The sequence below is a fragment of the Anopheles ziemanni genome, chromosome 3 (assembly GCF_943734765.1).
Source record: "Anopheles ziemanni chromosome 3, idAnoZiCoDA_A2_x.2, whole genome shotgun sequence".
NCBI classification, from domain to species: domain Eukaryota; kingdom Metazoa; phylum Arthropoda; class Insecta; order Diptera; family Culicidae; genus Anopheles; species Anopheles ziemanni.
In genome coordinates, this window is record NC_080706.1 from 64,670,134 (window position 1) to 64,691,496 (window position 21,363).

At 42.6% G+C, this 21,363-nt stretch overlaps 6 protein-coding genes across 6 annotated transcripts in view; 1 reads left to right on the top strand and 5 right to left on the bottom strand.

Moving 5' to 3' along the window:
• The window catches only part of LOC131287728 (single-stranded DNA-binding protein 3), a 30,817-nt gene extending 30,122 nt beyond the window's left edge, over positions 1-695 (top strand). The window contains exon 13 of the mRNA XM_058316810.1: positions 472-695. Coding sequence (XP_058172793.1) covers positions 472-516 — 45 coding nt within the window. The 3' untranslated portion in view covers positions 517-695. The remainder of the gene's footprint in view (positions 1-471) is intronic.
• The window catches only part of LOC131287727 (glucose-6-phosphate 1-dehydrogenase), a 284,204-nt gene that overhangs the window by 148,733 nt on the left and 114,108 nt on the right, over positions 1-21,363 (bottom strand). The gene's annotated exons all lie outside the window — the stretch shown is intronic.
• On the bottom strand, positions 1,627-4,072 carry LOC131287723 (GPI mannosyltransferase 4). The gene is made up of 3 exons (XM_058316799.1): positions 3,928-4,072; positions 2,909-3,848; positions 1,627-2,838 (listed from the first exon to the last, which is right to left on the bottom strand). The coding sequence occupies exons 1-3, from the start codon at positions 4,070-4,072 to the stop codon at positions 1,896-1,898; spliced, it is 2,028 nt and encodes a 675-aa protein (XP_058172782.1). The 3' UTR covers positions 1,627-1,895.
• On the bottom strand, positions 5,651-7,702 carry LOC131285261 (glutactin-like). Its single transcript, XM_058314113.1, has 5 exons — positions 7,337-7,702; positions 6,734-7,249; positions 6,296-6,670; positions 5,897-6,224; positions 5,651-5,832 (listed from the first exon to the last, which is right to left on the bottom strand). The coding sequence occupies exons 1-5, from the start codon at positions 7,700-7,702 to the stop codon at positions 5,651-5,653; spliced, it is 1,767 nt and encodes a 588-aa protein (XP_058170096.1).
• LOC131285262 (esterase E4-like) lies at positions 11,040-13,063 on the bottom strand. The gene is made up of 5 exons (XM_058314114.1): positions 12,701-13,063; positions 12,104-12,622; positions 11,656-12,033; positions 11,278-11,587; positions 11,040-11,209 (listed from the first exon to the last, which is right to left on the bottom strand). The coding sequence occupies exons 1-5, from the start codon at positions 13,061-13,063 to the stop codon at positions 11,040-11,042; spliced, it is 1,740 nt and encodes a 579-aa protein (XP_058170097.1).
• Positions 18,941-21,007, bottom strand: LOC131285263 (glutactin-like). Its single transcript, XM_058314116.1, has 5 exons — positions 20,654-21,007; positions 20,050-20,571; positions 19,603-19,980; positions 19,208-19,541; positions 18,941-19,125 (listed from the first exon to the last, which is right to left on the bottom strand). The coding sequence occupies exons 1-5, from the start codon at positions 21,005-21,007 to the stop codon at positions 18,941-18,943; spliced, it is 1,773 nt and encodes a 590-aa protein (XP_058170099.1).

Sequence of the window (21,363 nt, forward strand, 5' to 3'; positions counted from 1 at the left end):
AAAAAATAAACCGAGAAAAAAAATTAAAAAATCATACCACAAACAGCAAACAAACAAGGAGAAAATTGAAGAAATAAAACTTTTATTTTGAATCCTACTTCTTCCCACCGTTGATGTTTTTTTTTTACGTAACACAGAGTGTATTTTTTTATTTCAGCGTTCAAAAAGGTGTAAAATTTGTACGTTTACAAAATAATTTAACATACAATTTATATATAGTCTCAACCACAAAAGATATTTTGACTTCGGTTAAGGACAATGGGCCACTCGGAGGGGAAGTAAATTTGGAAATCAATGCGCGACTAGTTTTGATAACTTTAATAATGTTTCTACCTCTTTGCTTTTTCAATTTGTTCTTAATACTTTCCGAGCTTCTTCGTTAATTTCTTTCGGGAGCAATTATCGTGAGTTAGTAATGTTGCCACTTATGATTCGCTTCTAAACTGTAACATATTTTTCTTTTCGTTTTAGTCTTTCAACAACTGGCATCATCCACTAAAGAACGAGTTCAACTGATCGATTTGGGATACTAATGTCCGTCGGTATCGCATTTTTAACCTTTGACTATTTGGATAAAATAACCAAATAAAATTACGATATTGAACAGTTAACTGGAAGAGAACCAGCACACACCGTTGTTAAACCAATGGGACAGGCGATCAGAGAGGGCATTAAATGTTAAATAAACCGTAAAATACATGCGTAAACGATTAAACTGAATTAAGACACATATTTAATTTTTTTACTGGTATTCATTTGAGAAAGGTTTTATGAACAAAATCGGCTCGACTTTAGTTAAAACCGGGCAAATGACAAAAATTACCGAATCATCAACGTGGCATACTTTGGAGCGCAACGTATGCGAAAAACTACCTTCTCTTTCAAAAACTGTAATGCAAATAACGTCTATTTTGTCCGCTATGCAATTTTTGTTTTTAATATCTGTTAACGGCTGAATATTTTTTTCAAAAACAGCTTTTCTTAAAATCCAAGGCTTCATTGAAGAAAGAAATTCTGTTCGACCAGGCTAGATTGTTTTTAGCTGTCATTTTGATCGCTCTTATTTAAATGTTCAAAATTTCGTCATATTTTAAAAGGTTTCTAATCCATAAACGGATCACCACCTTGACGGCATGTGTTCGAATCCCAATCGAGACCGGACCTTCCCATATACGAGAGGACTTACTATCGTACAAAAGGGAAAAAGTCCAGTAAACCTCTAAATACCATCTAAATCAGTCACACTGAGCCAATTCATTCTCACTCTGATTCAGTTTGCACTTCACTAATACATTGTGACCCATTTTTGATAGTTAATTTAATGTGCTTATTCCCTAAGCGCAACTCGATCAGGTCAGGGCATTAGGACAATATCTTTTGTATGTTTATTGCAGGTTCCTAATAAGGTCCTGTTTTCAAATAACTGAGTGCGAAGAGGAACAAACTCGAGTAGCTGCCCTTGGTGAATGTATATGCTATTCGTAAAATTGTCATTTAAGAGAATGTCATTTAGAACCAATTCAGAGTTACGCTATAAAAGATAGCTATCTATAAGTATTGAGATTACAAACTGAAGGGAAGCAATCAATTCTTACTTTTTTTAAAGCTTCAAAATCCAAAGCGTTTATTTGGTTAACTTTTGCACGTGAAGTAGAAAACTATACTAGTGCTTGGAATGGAATATAAATGGTCATTTTTAGCCTTGGACGTTGTGTGTCCAACCTTCATTAGCAAACTGGTGCTAAATCATTGATAAGCGTGTGACGGTGGCTGCGTCAACGGCGCTTTTGACGCACGCATTGAAGACGAAAAAACGATGACTAGCTTCTGGTATCAGTCCAAACCCAGGCCGTGGCCCGTCCGTCGCGGGAAGCTGGATGGTGGTGTTGTAAGTGTTATTTGATCCGTCGTACCTCGATACGATAGAGAATCAGGCCGAACTGGTGCACCACCGAGGAGAACTGCTTCAGCAGCCGCCCCACGCTGAACGGATTCTGCTCGTCCTCCAGGGCGTAGATCGGGCAGGTGTCGTCCAGCTCGTCCGCGTCCGTGTTGATACCGCACGGGTGTTGGCCGAACATTTTCGGTAACGCTTCGATAGACAGATGCGGATAGAAGACGCGCACCTGACTGTGCTTGATAAGGGCCGCCGTACGATTCTGGAAGATGTCATTCAGCTGCTCGGACAGGCTGGACGGAATGGCTAGGTACAGTCGGTACCGTTGGTTGGCGCTGATCGAGCGCATCTCGCAAACGTCCACCAGCAGTTTCAGCTTGCGGTAGAGTTGCTCCAGATCGAGGGAACCGTACTCGTACAGGAAGAACTGCTTCGTGCGGCGATACTTTTGTCCGTTGTTCGGATTGACCAGCAACGTCTCCGTGCTTGGCATCCCTACGAAACACTGTGGCAAACTATATATGTGGCTGGTGACGAGATGAATCTGCACATTGGTCGAACGCACATCTGCCTGCCGGCTAAAGTATTCCGCCACCTGATATACCCCGCCCTGGTGCAGAAAACCATAGAACAACGTCAGAAACACGTTTGTGGTGTACCAGAGCTTCAGCAGGTATTTGGGGCTTACGGCTGGCCCGAGAAAATAATGATAGAGGAAATCCTTCAACCGAGAGGATACTTTGAACGGGTAGCTTGTGGTAAGTCCCACCTGTAGCTTCGGAGCGTGTAGTAACACCAAAGGGACAGTAATGGGTATCAGAAATCGGGCCTCTTGATGGTTGATCAATGAAAGGCTGATAATGGGAAAAAAGATCGCCGACAGCATGAGACCAACGAAGGATTGTGCACGAGGTAAACTCGTATAATCGTTGGAAGCAAACCTATAAAATGCAATAAGAAACCAACGTTAGAATAATTGATGTGGGTTATGCAACCCTGCAATACACTTACCGATAAATGAGGAATATAAGCGATAATACAGCTAGCACGCCAAGCACATTGTATAGCAGGGGAACATTCACGAACACGTGCGTGTAGAAAGGATGCACGCCATGTTGGGCGGTATTTTCCGAAACGATATTGTACCGTATGAAGTTTACCGGTGTTACCACAAAGTTGTTAATGCCAATCTCCTGCCAGTCTATCTCAGCCATCGTAAGGTACCCGTAGTAGATCGAATCGACCACGATGAACAGCACCAACGAGGGAATTGCCGACAGAAAAAAGGTTAAGACGCGCAGGTTGAAGTCGGTAAACGAAACCATCTTGGTGCCCATCCCTCTCAGAAGCCAGTGGAAAACGAGTGGCATGCCGAATAGGATGAACGTGGGTCGATTGAAGACACCCACCACGCACAGTGTGGCCATAATAACGCACTTGTTCAGCGAGTGTGACGGAAGTGACATTTTCAGCTTGTAGAACCGTACTTTCTCGATGGTTCGTTGTGCCTTGCGGTACTTTTCATCGAGGAATTCCTGCTGGTAGATGATTGTGTTCGAGTGGATCATACAATCACTTACGATGTACAGAAGAAGCGAGCAAAGTGCCATTTCGATCGAGTTCGAAAACGTGTGCGTCGCGTACACCAGCATTACGTACGAGCTGGCAAGGATAATCAGGCGGAACTGGTACTGCAGTCCATAGGACCGGCAGATACGGTAAAGGCTCCAATCGTTAACGAACGATAGGGCAACCATTAGCAGCCGGGGAAACACTAGCGTAACGTAGCTCCCCCGAAGGTTAATGCCCAGATAGTAGTTCGTGTACATAGAAACGAATCGCAGTAGTGAGAACGGTATTTTCATGCCAAAGTACGATATAGCCATCGAACGGATCGGGAACGTGGTATTGAATTCCCAAGTACGAGTAACTTCCAACCCATACTCATCACCTGGAATATGGAAGAAAGAAAGACATATTTTAGAGTTCCTACATACGGACTCAGCACTGTGGCACGGAAGCAATCCTACCGGCAACGACCTCGACCGATTGGAAAAATTCGTCTGGATGAATGTAACCGAGCTGTGGTACGAACACCAGCACGATTCGCAAAAAAGATAATATGAAGTATGACGCAAACGATTGGTTTGTTGGTTTGATGGACTTAAATTGCATTATTTTCTAAACTGTAATTTGTTAGCTAAAGCGCACAGAAACACCATAGAAGAGAAAATTATTGTTGTTTTGATATCGACAGAATTGTTTACATTTTACCATCGACCTCGAAACGTCAACGATACCGGTACGTTTACGGTAATGGATAGAATACTGTACGGGTGAATGCATTCACCATGGTCTTTGCATTTATTCAAAAATGGTGACAGTTACGGAATAATTTGTTCGACAGAACTATGCGTGAAATCAATGAGACTATCGTCGAAAATGAATGCAACAGTTATCGTTCACAAGTATCGAATAATCTGGAAAATCAAGCCGGCTTCGTCCGGTAATATCAGCCTCGGTGTGGTAGTTAATGTAGTATGCCTTTCAGGATTCTGCTTTATCTTCGATTAAGAATCCGTTTTAGGCTGGTGTCATTGCTTTACCGCACGATGTTTTGTCGGACGACAGGTCCGCCAATTTTTCTGTAATTTTTTAAATTCTAAGATGATTAAATGAATTTTATTATTTTTCTTAGATGAAAGCCACAACTCCGAGTTTATAAAGTCCAACTTTGTTGACAGATAAAATCGGATGCGTCCATCCGATAAAATCAAATGATTTTGATTTTGTCGTGCGGAGAAATCGTGCGAACCTTGCAGCTGTCAAATCCCATACATTTTCGTCTGTCAAAAGATCGTGCGGTAAAGCACTGACACCAGCCCTCCAACCAGTATTGTACGATCAAGACTGCGCTCATTCTCGTTGAGCAGATTGTCCTTCGGGTAATTTTTCTGCACAAGAATAAATTTATTTATTGCGACATTAAACCGAGTAACTTCATAGTGCCCATAGGGAGCTATTGTAAAACAAGAATATTGCACTTGCCTTGTACTTTTCAGAGCATTGTAGGAAAGGTTTTGCAGTTTTTCATTACGCCCGCGATGGTAGTTTTGGGATAGTCTTTTGGACTAGCCAGTTATCGAGATAACACTGATTGATTTTGAAGGCGACTCTGTCCAATTAGTTCTTTATGCATCGCGAAAATCTAGAAATCATTTTAAAATGAAATTGGACAATAGTTTACAAAACGCGCTCAAAAGCTGCTGACCTCATTGGAGCGGTGCTGTCGCTTAAATTTATTTTTTATTGAACTGCAAACACACTTTGAGAGCACCTAAAATATTGTTTTTCCTTCAAAAGCTTGATAAATATATGAAAATGTAAAACCATATATGATATTCGACAATTTCACAATCACTATTGCTATAAGTTCTGAAATGCTAGAAACAATTGGCTTGGCGTTTAAAGCCTGATAGTACATCATTCTTAAGTGTTTTCGATTATTAAAATAAAAACTTGTCTGACTAATGACCTTTTAAAATTATATGTAATTGCTAAAGTTAAAAAGTTGTATAAATCAGACGTTTAAATCGATTTGTTTAAAATTTAGATATGAGACAAATCATAATTTATATGCAAAATCGTTTCGGATTCCTTTACTCAGAGTTCGAATACACAGATTTATTATTACGATGTGTTACCATGTATTTTCAAGCATAGCTGCAAAATGGTGTTTATCTGTTACTATACTTACAATAGAGTTTTAATAACCCCAAGTAAAATTGCAATTAAGGCAATCGTTTTTGAAAGAATGAAAAATGATGCCTCAGATCGCTGTTGCCTTACTCTCTCTGTAGATGCCGTGAATTCATCAAAATAATTGTTATTCACCGAACACCCGTTGTTTATCTTAAGGTACGGGCCATAAAAATCTGAAACGATCCGTTGAAAACTTAATATTGGGAAGATCAAAAAGAAATGTTCGGCGACTCTCACTTGCTACAGGATCCCAGCTGATGTTCAGCCGTGTGGCTGACGGTTTTCCGCTACTGGCAAATGAAGTCCAGAGATCAACCATCATCTTCGCCATTTCGGAATCTGGCTCATTGAGGCGTTGCCCGAGGGGAAACAGGTAGAACAGGTCTTCCGCATGGAACGAATTGTTAGGATATGGATACTGGAAGTCTTCCGAGGCAGAAAAGTTGTACATCGAAGATATTCCACTGTAGTCGAAGCTGTACAAAAATACTTTCCCTGGGTTGGCGCGTGAATATCGGGTGATGTCTTGCAGGACCGGTGCCTTGATCGCAAGGTTACCACAAATCTGATTGGGGAAAGTTTTAGACATTTAACCACGATATCTGTCTTTATATGGTGTGTTAAAAAAAAACATACATCAACAAGTCCAGGAAGAAGCTCGGTATAATTGACACGATCCAGCTCCGTCGTTTGGAATGTATCGAAAATCTGATGCCACATATGCGCTCCATCGTTGGAACTTGCTCCGAATCGCTCGTTGATGGTGTCGATTAGCTGCAGCAGGTCCCATGATGTCTCCATGGTATCCGGCTTGTACGACAGGCCGTAACGGTATACACCTTCCCAGAACATTAATCCCTCTTGAGAGGTGGTTCCAGCCATCAGTTCCATGCTGCGAATAGAACTCCGTGCGATCGTTTTCGGGTGTTTCGGCATAAAGGGCGAAGCTTCTCCGATTACAATGCACGCTCCAGATACATCCGGATATCCTGTAATACCGAATTGAGTGTTCTGTGGAACATCGAAAGTGGATTCTTAGAATGGCCTAAAACTTCCGGGTTAAAATTATATCACCTTATGCTCCTCGTATGCCTCCATTAACCGTCGTGCTGGAACGGCTCTTAAGCAGTCTTCCATAGCTTCTACCGGTCGGTCACAGTTTACGCGCCTTGCGATATCCATCGCACCATCCTTTGGCGATCGGCACGTAGCCCAGGGGGAAAATATGGACCCCGACTGAACAATTGCCCGCTGGAAGAGACCATTCCGCACCAACGGGCTATATAGCAACGCGGAAACCGCTGCACCACCAGCGGATTCCCCGAAAACGGTGACGAGTGTGCTATCACCGCCGAAGAAGCGGATGTTCTGTGAGACCCACTCAAGGGCCAGAATTATATCGAGCATGCCAACATTTCCGGGAATGTTTGCCGTACCGGTGGAGAGGAATCCGAGCGGTCCTAGGCGATATTGTAACACCACTAGTACGATGTTCTTTTCCAGCAGGTAGTCCGGTTCGTAGTCCGACGCGGAACCCATGACAAACGCACCACCATGTATGTACACCATCACGGGACTGCTGCCGGTTGGCTAGAATAGAAATAGGACACTCTGAGAACGCTCTGCAAAATGACAAGATCACTCGACATGTTTTGTCTTCCTTAAACTTCAACTTACGTTGGCCGTGAACACGGAAAGTGTAAGACAGTCCTCGGGGGCCACGTCATTGGTAACATTTAGCCCAATCTGTGGACACGGTCTACCCGGTGCTGCCGCATTATACACACCGCTCCACGGTCGCGCGGGGACAGGGTTTCGGAATCGCTGCTGTCCGACAGGTGCCTCGGCGTAGCGTACGTTGTAAAACTTGTAGATTTCCCGATCGGTCCAGGCCGTGCGACCACGCGTTCCTTGCACCGTGCCAAGCCCATCAATCACCACGATCGGTGTAGCCTGTTGACCACTTACACGTCCACCGCCGTGCGATAACAACAGCAGCAACACTGTCGATAGCAAACCGTTCAAAATCCACTGCACCGTCATGCCGGCTAACCGATACCTTTCAGAGACACACCCGATGCACACTGCTCAACGAGCAATCGGTAACTGAACAGCCCACAGGATTGTCCCGCGGCCTTTTTATAACCTAAACTGAGACAAACTCTACAGTATCTCCAGCTTGGTTCTTGGTTATCTGTATTACCCAGAAACAGTTACAACATTTGGTGTGACGTTCCAGTAGCGGGGTCCTATCATAGATTTGATAGATAGAGTACACCACAGGGGTTATGTTCTTCCGAGTTCCGTACCCCCGCTCCGCTCCGGCAAGTAGTTTCCTCACATGTGTTTTAAACCGTAGTGCTAACGTGCTGACCTAGACGGACCTTTGAATCATCAAAAATGCCACTGAATGGAGGACTTCAAAAAGCGTGCCAAGACCGATAACGGACACATTGAATGCCAATCAATTTATCTGAACACCACTTTTGGTATACTGGATAAGAGAATCAAGGGAAATGAAGCTTGAAATCGGAGTGGGTAATTACTAGCGTTATCGATGACGTAAAAGACGTGTAGTATATGTAATACGATTCATCACACACACGGACGTTTTGGCAAATTATTGCACCACAGCTAAATACGTTCAACAAGATGTCACTTGCAGGTTCAATTCAGAGTACGTCTTGAAAAAACGAAACATTAAAAATAGATGAGCTGGATTCTGGACATCATCATCCTAGAACTTCGTGTATAAGTACTTTGCTAGCTTTCTAAATATTCTACATATATAACCTGGGCTTTCGGAAAAACCGTGAGACCATATCCTCCAGTTTCGAATGCCAACTGAGACCGATCCCTCTCCTAAACGTGAGAGTTGACTATTCACGTCTGTAAAGGGAAAAATTCTAGTAAGTCCTTAATGGGAATGACCGACCGTCCTCGATTTGGTTTTACGGACACGCACGCTACTAGATAAATTAGTGGAAGCTACCAACAAGAATTTTAATTCCCTGTGGCATCGATTCTCTACGCCAGAGGTGTCAAACATGCGGCCCGCGACCCCTTTGAAACAATTCAAGGAAAGTTTTGAACATTTAGTATTGGCTTTCGTTTGAATGACAAAATCACTGGTGTACGTGGTTTCACTAACTTTGAATTTCAATCGAGCAAGAGAACTAAACCACCGTAAATTTTAATCAATTTCTATAAGAAAGTCATACTCACTATTGATTCACATCATACTGACATATGGCAGTAGGTATGAGGATTAAATACAGATTTTTGAGACAAGCGAATAAATCTGATGAATTACAAGAGCTTTCACAATGAAATTACAGATGTGTTGCAGTGTTTATAGTAATAAACAAAGCAACGGTGTTTACTGTGACAATCAGCAACGATGTAAAAACCTGAATTGCAGAGATCAAGAGAATGTTACGAATAGAATAGAACAGGTATATTTTATTAATTAATGGATTTAAGTTCGCAGAGGAAACTATTTCTTTTTTATCAAATCAGAGTTCCCTGTTCTTATTCGATCTGAGTTCGATACAACAAATATGATCGTTAGTTATCCGTGCTCTTAGTTTTGATTCATTTATAAAACAAGTTACTCTGGATTTAATTAAATTAAATTAAATTAAATTTTGAATAATTTGGAATACATTTTTTTTCAAGAATGCATATCAACCAGCTTATGTATGCTTCTCCTTAAGATTTGTTTTAGAAATCATTTTCATTCATTGGAAACGGTGAGCTGCAAGAACTCTGTTGTAAGCGCATTGAAGGAATGCAATCGTTTTTCAATTTTTTAAAATATGTATATTTTGCAATTAAACAATATTGTACTGTTTGCTTGAACATATACTTGAAATAAATTCGTTTTCATCTGACGGGACTAACAGCCCCAACTTCACCAATATCAATTAAACTTGAGCCCGTGACGATTAACCAACCCAATCCTTTCGAGACTAAACAGATAGAGGATCGAATAAAGTCCAAACCAGTAAAATTGTCGATCGAACGATTTGTGGACTTAATCTTTATTTCCACTCACGTAGAGTTTGATTTCAAACTGAAACAACCAGACTTCAATCAACCAATTACCACTTATCGGTTACATCCGGATAATTGATAACATTAGAAATGCATACAACGTTCCCATGCACCGGGTCAGCCCACATTTATGATAAGGAAATCATCGATTAAAAATTCAATGATAAGCATCACTATATCGGCTCTAATGTCATCCGAGGGGGTCTTGATTATCGAAGCATATGTCAATCATGTCCTTATCTCAAACAGCAGCTTTGCAATTATTTTTTTGACTGGGATAAACGATTTGCGAGTTTTGTACGTTTGATAACCAATTGCCCATTCCGACGCTAGATCGAGACACATTGAAAGAAAAGGGTTGTAATTGCGCTAGCTCAAATCACGTCTCTCGCCTTCTCATATTGGGGTTAACCAGTCGGAGGTGTAGTCCAGATGGTTGTCCAAGCAAGAAGAAACGGAATAGGTCTAAGAAAGATACATAAATAAATGTAATATCATGGTAATCATGGTGTTTCGAAAATCTATTGCCCTAAGGCTTTTTAAAGTTAAAGCAAAACATGAGGATGCAGTGAGCCTCAGACATTGTGTAATAATCTCCTTAAAAGAAATTAACAAGGATTCCGTTTGTAGCCGCAAGCGAAATGCGAAAGCTTATCGATTTGGAAAAGGAGTACGATCGTGTAACTGATTCCGGCAACTGTAGTGCATCTCAACTTAACTAGAATATGGCCTGGGCTCTTTAATGCAGAACAACACCTGTGAAAAGGTAGATGAAATTTTTATCTTTTCACATACGTATATTTTATCACACCTCTTATGCCGATGATCCTAACATATGGAAATGCTGTGTGTATTGGAGTACTCAAAGTTCAAAGAGACCAGAGCAATAAATGTTTGATGGAGTGATTTGTGGACACCTAATCTTTATTTCCACTCAGATAGAGTTTGATTTGTAAACTGAAACATCCGATGAAGGATGTAGGAACTTCAATCAACCAATTACCACTTATCGGTTACAACCGGATAATTGATTACGCTCGAAATGCATACAACGTTCACATGTACCGGGTCAACCCACATTTATGATAAGGAAATCATACATTAAAAAATCATTGATAAGCCGCATATTAACGATTCTCGAAGGGGGTCTGCAGTATCGATGCATATCTCGCTCATTTCCTTATCTCAAATAGCTCCATAACACGTGCTTGTTTGTAATGCTTGATAATTAATTTATTTGACAGGGATAGATGATTCGCAACCTTTGTTCACTTCATAATCCATTGGGTAATCCAACGGTTTGGTTGGAAATGTCCGTTGAAATTTATGCACGCCACTTGGATGTCAGATCGAGACACATCGAAAGAAAGGGGGATGTCGATGCGCTAGCCTCAATCACCTCCCTCGCCTTTTCCACACTGTTAGTGAATTCCTGAACGAAATATTCCATCTGTTCCGGTGGATTAACCAGTCGGAGGTACGGCCCAAAGGGTCCTGCAAGCAAGAAGGGAGTGGTTAAAATATGATAAACCAATCAAAATAAAGGTTAGTAATGAACGCACGAGAAACTGTTGGCCAAGGGATCACGTTTTCTGCCTGCGGTATGCCAGCGATGGCGAACGACGTCCAAAGATCTACCATAATGTTGGCCATTTTCGTATGCTCCTCGTTCAACTCGTTCATCGGAAAGAGGAACTTCAGCTCGTCTCCGTGTCCAACGGTGTTGGGGAAAGGATAAGGAAAGCCAGGGGTGACGGGAGACGGAGGTCCAACGTAGTCGAAGTTGTACAGGTAAACTTGGGCGGGATAAGCCTTGGCGAAGCGATTGGCTTCCTCTACAGAGCCGTACTTCAGTGCCAAATTTCCGCTGATCTATACATTTTAAGGAAAACTAAAAACTGAGACACAACTTTACCAGCGATGAATCTGGCTTCACTCACATCGATCAACACAGGAACCAGCTCAGAGAAGTTGGCTCGCACCATTTCCTCCCAGCTAACTTTACTCAACAACTCATATCCGACCACTGCATCTACGAACGCACCAGAGCCGAATTTGATATTGAGTGTCTCGACAAACTCGAGGAACTCCCAGGCCGAATCCCAGGTGATAGGCACCGAGTCCAAGGCGTAGCGGAAGTATTCGTTGAAGAATATAAGACCCTCCTGGGAGTTCATTCCGACGATAAGATCAACATTACGCAGCACTGTCAAATCCTTAGGGTGTACCGGCATAAAACTTTCCTCTCCGAAGACTCCTCCGATCGTGATGCAAGCTCCACTGACCTTCGGATAGCCGGGAGAACTGAATTCGATTCGCTAGATAATGGGGAACATGAACACAAATGTTACTTATAGTACTCTTCACACATTACTTTAAACAACTTACTTTATGTTCGTCTTGTGCCTGGACAAGGTCTTTCACCGATGCCTGTTTAAGACAGTTATCGATCTCCTCGGCACTTGTCATAGGACACCCGATGATGCGAGCGATCTCGTACGCACCCTCGGTAGGATTTTGACAGGTAACCCAGGGCATGAACAGTGTACCTGACTGAATGATGGCTCGATGGAACAATCCTTCTCGAACGCGAGGACTATGCAGCATGGCCGAGACCGCGTGTCCTCCAGCCGATTCGCCGAAGATCGTCACATCGTTCGGGTTTCCTCCAAAGTTGTGAATGTGGCGCGATACCCACTCGAGTGACTCAAGTACATCATACATGGCGGCATTGCCAGGAATGGCTTCCGTGCCGGTCGAGAGGAATCCAAGCGTTCCCAGGCGGTACTGGATCACAACCAGAACGATGTCTCTTTCCAGCAAGAAACCAGGTCCGAACCGCTCAGCCGACCCGACCACGAATGCTCCACCGTGGACATACAGCATAACTGGGCGGCTTTTCGTAAGCTGAACATAGCGTCAAAACGCGACAGCACAATAATCAGGTTTTTATCGACAAATCTAGGTAATTGACGGAGTACTTACATCATTGGAGTATACCGAAAGTGTAAGACAATCTTCTGCATCTGGATCCTCCGTCGAGATGGTTCGAGACTGTGGGCAACCTCTACCCGGAACGGTTGCATTCATGATTCCTTCCCAGGGGAGGACGCTAACTGGCGCGCGGAATCGTAGATCTCCTACTGGAGCTTCGGCGTACTTGATGTTGTAGAATTGATAGATTGGGCGCCCGGTCCAGGCCGACTCTCCCATGATGCCTTCGACAAGTCCAAGCCCTTTTATGCCTACGATTGGTGGTCGGTGATCGTCGGCGTACGCCGAACTCAAAATCATCGCAATCGAGAGCGCAAAGAGCAAGAAAAGATCGCTTCGTTGGAAACCTTGCATTTTTGCTGGGTATAACCTGATGCGGCTTGATACCTTGACCTGTAGGGTGGTGCCCTTCACTGAAACAATCGGCAAGAGTCATGCCTTTTATATGCACCGATTCGATCGGGAAATCAACTTGAACGCGTGCTCAAGTAATCAAACTGTATCTAAAAGACGCCTTCCGATACCGATTATGATTGATAACACCTATTAAGATTATTTTTGAACGGATGCATGAGATATTAAGCGTATCAGATAATGCACGGCGAACCGGTTACATGCTGATTCCTCATGATCGTTTTAATCAGTAACCAGTATTTAGATATGCTAAGTCAAAGATACGTATTGTGCAGATGATTTATCAACGGGACATACACGTGGCTTTTGACCGGTGCGACCGGAAATAGGATTATAGATGTCAGTTAAACGATGCGGCGGTTCTATTGGCTTTCTTATCTCCCGGGGGAATTTCCCAAAAGATGGTTCGATGGGTTTTCTCTTGGTTTTAGTGTTTTGTACTTTCAAATCTTTTAGATTACAAAATAACTTTATTACTAACGATTCCTGTTGCTCTTTTAACGCGTTTAACGTCTATAAAGAATTCTATATCTATTATAAATTAAATGAAAAAATAACTTTTCAAAACAACAATTTTCCGTCAATGTACTAAACAATAAAAAAATAATTTATTTTAAGTGAAATATGTATTTATGATCTGTTTTTTGTCATTCTAGTTATTCGCATTACATCCATTGCTCTCAGTTCGTCCGCCATCTACAATGCTATGCGAATAGCTACAAAGACAACAAATTAAATGAAAAAATAAATTTTTAAAATAAAAGTTTTTCCATAAACATACTAAAAAAAACATAATGTATGTTAAATGAGATATGTATTTATGTATCTGTTTTTCGTCTTTATCGTTATTCACATTACATCGAGATTGCTCTCAGTTCGATCGCCATCTACGATGCTATGCGAATAACGACAAAAACGAAAAAAAACTCACTAAGACGTTCCTTTTTTTGCCATAAAACTCCATACAACCACCAAAAAACGAAGCAAATGCAAAATAAATTACAGAACATGATGAAACATTGTGCTGTGTGCTCGTTTTTTTGGTGCGTGTTCAGAGTGCTGCGGCACAATTTTGAGCATATTTCGGGAACCCAAACTCGTATCGCGTCCAAATTACATCAACATAAATAGGGAAGGGCAAAAGTCGATCCCTCCATCCTCCCTTTTTTTTATGTGGCACGACATCCCCAAGTGGAACAAAGCCTCTCTCCGAAGAGAGTTTTTTGTGACCGAAAGACGGTATATTATAGATCGGTGGTCAGCCGTTCGTAGTACCGGAGGGTGCCAGACTCGGGATTCTATCCCACACCTGTGGTGTGGTGTTTCCTCGCGCTACCGCTGCGCCATGGGCACCCCCTAATTTTTACTTTTATTAAATAATTATTACTCACAAAGTAAATTGCTTATTTTCTGTTTTACCCTGCTGTATACTGATTTTATGGGTATACAAGTGGTTGGGGGTAAGACCACGTTCTCATAGATGGAAGGCACTTATCGGACATCATCGGCGTACCTATAGGGGCGCAAACGTCGACACGGATCACTTCCTGGTCATGGTGAAGCTACGGCAGAAGATCTGTACTGTCAACACACTACGTCACCGGCCTACCCCACGCCTAAACACGAATCGGCTGCGGACATTTGCTGTTGCTGATCTTGAACATGCTGTCGGATCTGTTCGAACCTCGCCGGGGTCTGAGGCAAGGTGATGGACTCTCCTGCATTCTATTCAACATCGCTCTTGAAGGTGTCATGAGGAGGGCAGGATTCGACATCAGTGGCATGATTTTCACCCGTTCTCTCCAATTCCCCGGATTCGCGGATGACATCAGCATTATCGAGCGGAACACCCGGCACGAAACAACGAGGAACTCATCGAGCTCGGTGGATGGACCAAGTAGGGCAGAACCTACGATACATCGGTTGCCAAACTACGAATAACTAAAAAAAACGAAGAAGTGGAATTCATGGAACTTTTCATGGGACGGAAGGGGCAGCAGGAAATACAGTGACCGGCAGGAAAAAGTGCCCACTTTGAATTTTGTTGATTTTCGCTCAATATTTTTTTCTCAATCCAACTAAATATACTGCAAGTATTTTTAGTATATTGATTTACATATTTCATATAAGATCAACTAATGAGCAAGCGAAAACAAACATATTTTGATTTTGAGAAAAAAATAATTAAAAAAAGTATCTAAAAAAACAGTGACAAGGAAAAGTGCCCACTTTGAAATTTCGAGTTTTGCATAAAGTTTTGTATTGAGGGCTAATTTATTGCGTTTTCATATTTTTCAGGTTTGTTAGCACTATTTCTGACATTTATAAACATATGATCACGTGTTTAACTCATGTTTGGTTGTAAATATACAATTTTTTATATTAGGTTTAGGTATCTCATTAATTTGAGTGTTACAAGAAATTAAATAGCATAAAATATGTTTTATGGCATTTATCTACATTAAAGTAACTTATTCAAAGCACGAAATCCACAACGCAGCGGTAGGAAAATTCATAGTTACATTTTAAACGCACCGATCGGTGGAGGTTCGCCATCGTAGAGGAGACAAGCGCGAAACAGATGCGCGCATGGACGCTAAAATAATTCGTGAGGTCAAGAAAAATGCAAAAGTAATTGTCAGGGAGATCATAGAAATACTTCAGCCATCAGTTTTTGAAAGAATTATCCGTCGTCGGCTTGTTGCATACGAGTTAAAGAGCAGATTTGATAGGAGGCGCCCTTATATCAGCAAGGCCAATAAGACCAAGCGTCTTAAGCTCGCTGAGGAACATGCTGCTGTGCCTCTAGACTACTGGATAACGGTTCTGTGGTCATACGAATCAAAATTTGAACTTTTTAATCGAAGATGGCATGAACGTATACAGTGCAGATCGAAGGAGGCAATGCTGCAGGTTCGCCACATCCAGGGCAGAGTATGCCATGAAGGAGGCAATATGGTGGTCTGGGGTTGTTTTTCGTCCAGTGGAGTGGGGAGCCTTGGGAACATTAACGGTGTTAAGATTACAGATTACAACATAAACATAAACATCCTGCAACAAAATCTGGAGATTTCACTGATCCTGACGGGCCTTGAAGAGAAGTTCGTTCTCCCGGCTGGGGCAAGTTTCACGCAGCCCGGCGGGGCCAAGTTCGACATACTGCCAAGAAGACGAAGTCTTTCTTCCCGTCTTGTCGGACAAAACTGTTGAAATGGTCTCCTCAGAGCCCGGAGATTAAGAATTTGTGGGCAGTTCTCGATGCCAGGGTGGACAAAACTGATGTATCGAATAAAAACGACAATTTTGAAGCTCTAATGCGCGCTTGAGAAGAATAAAGTCCCCAAAAACTAAAAATCCTAGTAGAAAGCATGCCAAAGCGCCTTCAGCAGGTTGTAAAAGCTAAAAGAGAACACATAAAATATCAAAATGCATTTATTATTTCTTATTTTTATGTATAATAATGAATAACTGAAGTGGGCACTTTTCCTTGTCACTGTTTTTTTAGATACTTTTTTTTATTATTATTTTCTCAAAATCAAAATGTGTTTGTTTTCGCTTACTCATTAGTGGATCTTATATGAAATATGTAGATCAATATACGAAAAATACTTGCAGTATATTTAGTTGGATTGAGAAAAAAATATTGAGCGAAAATCAACAAAATTCGAAGTGGGCACTTTTTCCTGCCGGTCACTGTAGGTATCTAGTAACATTAATACCTTGTCGTACGGGCGATTCAAAAATTTTAATGCCACCTATTACATAACCTTCTGGCGCAAACATGGAAAAACATGGCGACGATGCGACGAGGAGTGGGCCTCATTTGGGATTTTACCGCGGCGTTGCTACATTATGTGTCAACATCATTTTTCAAATCAATTAAATTAATTAACATGTTTATATCTGGGTTTATCTGAGTTTATACTTTCTGTGGCAAATGGCATCGATAAAAAATATTGTAGTGTGAAAATCGACCGTATAACACTTTCAAGGCACGCAGAGGGAATATTCAAAGGGCATGGAGACGCCTGGTGCTTGTGGAGACAGGTGGTGCTGATGGAGGCGCCACATACTCTATGTAGTATGGGCGTTTTCCCATTGGGGAGTAATACGACACCCACTTGGCACACAATTTCCATCAAGACAGTTTCTACTCGTCTATTTACTCTGGTATTATTTATTCAGTAGCCAATCATACACTTTTTCTTCCTTTTTAACTGTACAATTAGTTTGCATAAGATATCGTAGAGAAAATTATTTCGAAAACCACGGATCTATCAACATGGGGCAAAAAATCGTAACGAGCGTCTTCAAACCGAAAAAGACATGAATGTCGAGAAGTTTTACAAGCAAAGAGCAAATTGACTAATCGAAAAAACTAAAACAAAAGATTCTGCTTACTTTCTGTTCTGGGTTTTGACAAAATGCTGGCAAAACACATCGTTATCTCATGATCACCTAATCTCAATCTTCGATTGCCGATTGTACAGGGTTTCATGAGACATAAGCTTACAAAGATGTTTGTCTTCAAGCACGAACACTCAATGGGCAACGTTTATTCTAGCCCAATGTTGACTACATTCAGATGATTTGATGAGCCACCAGCTTGATACAGCGTTATGTCGATGCAATGTGTTTCTGAACTACGAAGTGTGTTGTTTCAATGGCTATAATCTTACGAGGGCTGACAATAAAGTAAGGTCTCCAATGTTTTTTTTCATAGAAAATGACATTTATTTACAAAAAGCGATACACCGTTGGAAAGGCCAAGGTCTTGGCTACTTTTCTACATAATCGCCATTTTTTTTCAACACCTTGCGCATCCGCACGATGAACTTGTCTATGCCGGCAGAATACCACTCTCCGTTCGCCTCGCGCAGCCAGGTGTTGACCTCTTTCTGAACCTCCGCGTCACTTTCAAACTTCTTCCCTCCGAGATGTTTTTTCAGGGCGGGGAACATGTGGTAGTCACTTGGGGCCACGTCGGGACTATAGGGAGGGTGATCGATGATGTCCCAGCCAAATTTCTTGAGCAGGTTCCACGCGCCGCTTCATGTGGTCTTCGGTCAGCTGTTTCGGCACCCATCGGGCAGAAACTTTGTGATACTGCAAGTTGTTCACAAGGATATGACGGATTGTTTCGCTGCTACACACTCCTCCAAGCTTCTCTTCCAAGTCCCTAATTGTCGCACGGCGGTTTTTGAGCATTTCTGCCTCCACTGCTTGAGCAATCGCATCCGAGACCGACGGTCGGCCACTTCTCTCCTCGTCGTGAACATTAGTGCGCCCGGAATTAAACTCGCGGCTCCACTTACGCACGTTTTTTATGTCCATACACTTCTCCCCGTAAACTTCAACTAGTTGACGATGGATTTCAATAGGTGTCACCTTTTTCGCACTCAAAAACGTATTACAGAACGCAATTCGCACTTGGACGCTGACGCGAGGGGTACCTCCATCGTTGACGGCTGCTCAGCCAAGACTGAGCGGTCGGGGAAGCCTCACCCAGCAGCAAAGTGGTAGTGGGGGAACCAAGGAACAAGGCGGTGTTGCCAGATTTCGCCTAGCGCGTGATCCGGCGAAGTTGTCAGCCCTCGTAGATCGGATGCGTAAAACAAGTAAAATCATTTGAATTGTCAAATAGCTCCTTTTACTCGTCATGCAATTGATATTTATTATTGCAAGTATCGATTACAAATCAAACCCAAGTAAAAAAAAAAATCACTGCTTTAGTGCAATCAAAATTTGCATACTCATCAATGACGAGGACAAATCCATTGAATGCTTATCTTGTCCGATCAATTATGTGTGTCGCATTCAAGAATCCATTGATAGCGCAAAGGAAAGTAGTATGAACGATACAGATAGCAGCATCAACCATATGGAGGCAGCTATCTTATCGGAAGCACCCGTTCGGTCGTGAGCACTGACTGCATACTCATCGTAAAAATTGGTCCCAATAGTGGCGGGATTATTGATATGCAGGTATGGGCCAGTCGGTCCTATCATCAAAGAACACAGAAAGAAAATATTAATTGAATGCTCTTTTGCTCTAATTCTTTTTGAAGCTACCAATTTACTTACCGTTGACTTTCGGCCATGTTGGAAAACTTCGATTCGATCTTGGAACTCCATCGATAGCGAAAGACGTCCATAGGTCTAACATGATCTCAGACATCAGGGTATCGGCTGCGTTCAAGTTGGTTACATCCGATGGATACGGAAACAGATAGATGTTATCGTCTGAATGGTGGGTTCCACCTTCGAACGGATAGTGTGCCGTGCTGGCACCGTATCCGAAGCGGGTGTGTTCACCCTTGTAATCGAACGAGTACAGATACGTTTCCTTTTCACTATAGCGCACATTGCTCTGGACATCCCGTAGCACTGGAGCTTTGATGATAATCGCCCCAGCAATCTAGAACAATAAAAAATTGGGGAACTTAAATAATGGAAGGCCCCAAATGCGTATTGCTTACATCTATTATGCCCGCCATGAGCTGAGTGAAGTTGCCACTGTTTAAGTCCTGTTCGGTGAAGAGGGACTCCACTTCAAACCCGGTCAGTGTGCCACTGTGATCATCGATGCCGTACACCCGGTTGACCATATCGATAAGGTCGTACTGGTTGAACTGCTTGTTTCCCACAAGATTCGATGCGGCCAAAGTATCGTAAACGCTGGTCAACATAAACGATCCATCGTGCTTCGTTGTCCCGGCCATAATTCGGACATCTCTGCGCACCCTCCCTGACCGTATTTTATCAAACGGTAGTGCGTCAAGAAAACCGGTCGGTCCTCCAACAACCATTCCACTACCTCCAACGTTGTTCAGGCCCTGGGTATCTGTCCGGTCTTTCTGCGAATCGATAGAATGAAACCTTTTCAATAAGATTTGTACTTCAAGACCTTCACAATAAATGCTTACCGTGTGTTGATCTAAGGCATTTAGTAAATTAAGCACGTTCGCGTCCATGAGGCACCTTTCGATGTCTTCTAAAGGAAGCAACGTGTTACAACCAGCAAATCTGGCAATCTCTTTCGCGTTCTCCACCGGGTTGGGATCAATGGCCCAACCTGCCGTCGCTCCACCAGATTGTAGAATTACTTGAGAGAAGTACGACGGTGGTACGAGCGGACTGTACAAGAGCGCACTTGTTGCTGCGGCCCCCGCCGATTGACCGAACACCGTTACACGTCCCGGATCTCCTCCAAAGTGTGCTATATGATCTTGTACCCATTTCAGTGCCATAATGATATCCAACATCGCTGCATTGCCGGGAATGGTGGATGACATCGTGGAGAGGAACCCGAGGGCACCGAGTCGATATTGGATGGCCACTAGCACAACATCGCGTTCTAGAAGATAGTTCGGCGGGTACTCGGCCGCTCTACCGAGCGAAAATGATCCACCATGGATGTACACCATGACGGGGAATTGCACATTCACCTGGTCAAGGTTGAGAGAAAAATTTGGGATCCATTAAGCTATCCTACAAATGAACTTTGTTATCGAATGCAAGATGACTTACGTTTTTCGTGTACACCGATAGCGACAGGCAGTCCTCGAGGGCGGGCGTTATTTCACCAGGATTAAGTTGATCGGTAATACGCAGCTGTGGACACGGACGGCCTTCAGTGGTGACATCTTTCACTCCAGTCCACGGATTCACAGGCACTGGAGCTTTGAAACGTCTCTCTCCGTTGGGAGGCTCAGCGTATGGGATGTTTAAAAACTGATGTATCACATGGTCCGAGCGTGCGGTTCTCGTTTCGGATCCCAGCACCTGTCCGAGGCCAGGTATGGACACAGTTATTCCACTGCAGTAGCTTGTGCAACAAAAAATTGCCAGTAGCAGAGGCAACCCAACCGACGCACGCAACATCTTGAGCATTACTGAAAGCACAGAATGCAGGAACAAGGCGGCGCTGACCCTTACCCAGGGCAGTAAACAATGCATTGTACCGTAAGTGGTAAAGAGATAAGGATAGAGGATAAGATAAAATATATTTTACCTTTTGCTGATAACAAATCGGCAACATGCATCAAACACAGATTCGTCGGTGCGTTGAATTGGGTCGGCTCGATGACATCATATTTTCATATGATGCGTTGTGTTGATTTATTGAAAAAACACTAACTCAAACACATTCATTCAATAAAAGTCGAATCAGTTATTTATTCCAGTTTTTTATGATGATCAGGTGGTTAACACCGTCAAGATACAATAATTTTGACAAA

Coding starts and splice junctions, on each gene's coding strand:
- LOC131287723 (XM_058316799.1), bottom strand. CDS start 4,072: ATGCAATTTAAGTCCATCAAACCAACAAACCAATCGTTTGCGTCATAC. Junction 3,849..3,927: donor ATCGGTCGAGGTCGTTGCCG/GTAGGATTGCTT, acceptor TCCATATTCCAG/GTGATGAGTATGGGTTGGAA. Junction 2,839..2,908: donor CTTATATTCCTCATTTATCG/GTAAGTGTATTG, acceptor TGCATTTTATAG/GTTTGCTTCCAACGATTATA.
- LOC131285261 (XM_058314113.1), bottom strand. CDS start 7,702: ATGACGGTGCAGTGGATTTTGAACGGTTTGCTATCGACAGTGTTGCTG. Junction 7,250..7,336: donor TTTCCGTGTTCACGGCCAAC/GTAAGTTGAAGT, acceptor TTTCTATTCTAG/CCAACCGGCAGCAGTCCCGT. Junction 6,225..6,295: donor TTCTTCCTGGACTTGTTGAT/GTATGTTTTTTT, acceptor TTCCCCAATCAG/ATTTGTGGTAACCTTGCGAT.
- LOC131285262 (XM_058314114.1), bottom strand. CDS start 13,063: ATGCAAGGTTTCCAACGAAGCGATCTTTTCTTGCTCTTTGCGCTCTCG. Junction 12,034..12,103: donor AGGCACAAGACGAACATAAA/GTAAGTTGTTTA, acceptor CCCATTATCTAG/CGAATCGAATTCAGTTCTCC. Junction 11,210..11,277: donor CCCTTGGCCAACAGTTTCTC/GTGCGTTCATTA, acceptor TCTTGCTTGCAG/GACCCTTTGGGCCGTACCTC.
- LOC131285263 (XM_058314116.1), bottom strand. CDS start 21,007: ATGTTGCGTGCGTCGGTTGGGTTGCCTCTGCTACTGGCAATTTTTTGT. Junction 19,542..19,602: donor TCATGGCGGGCATAATAGAT/GTAAGCAATACG, acceptor TTATTGTTCTAG/ATTGCTGGGGCGATTATCAT. Junction 19,126..19,207: donor AACATGGCCGAAAGTCAACG/GTAAGTAAATTG, acceptor CTTTGATGATAG/GACCGACTGGCCCATACCTG.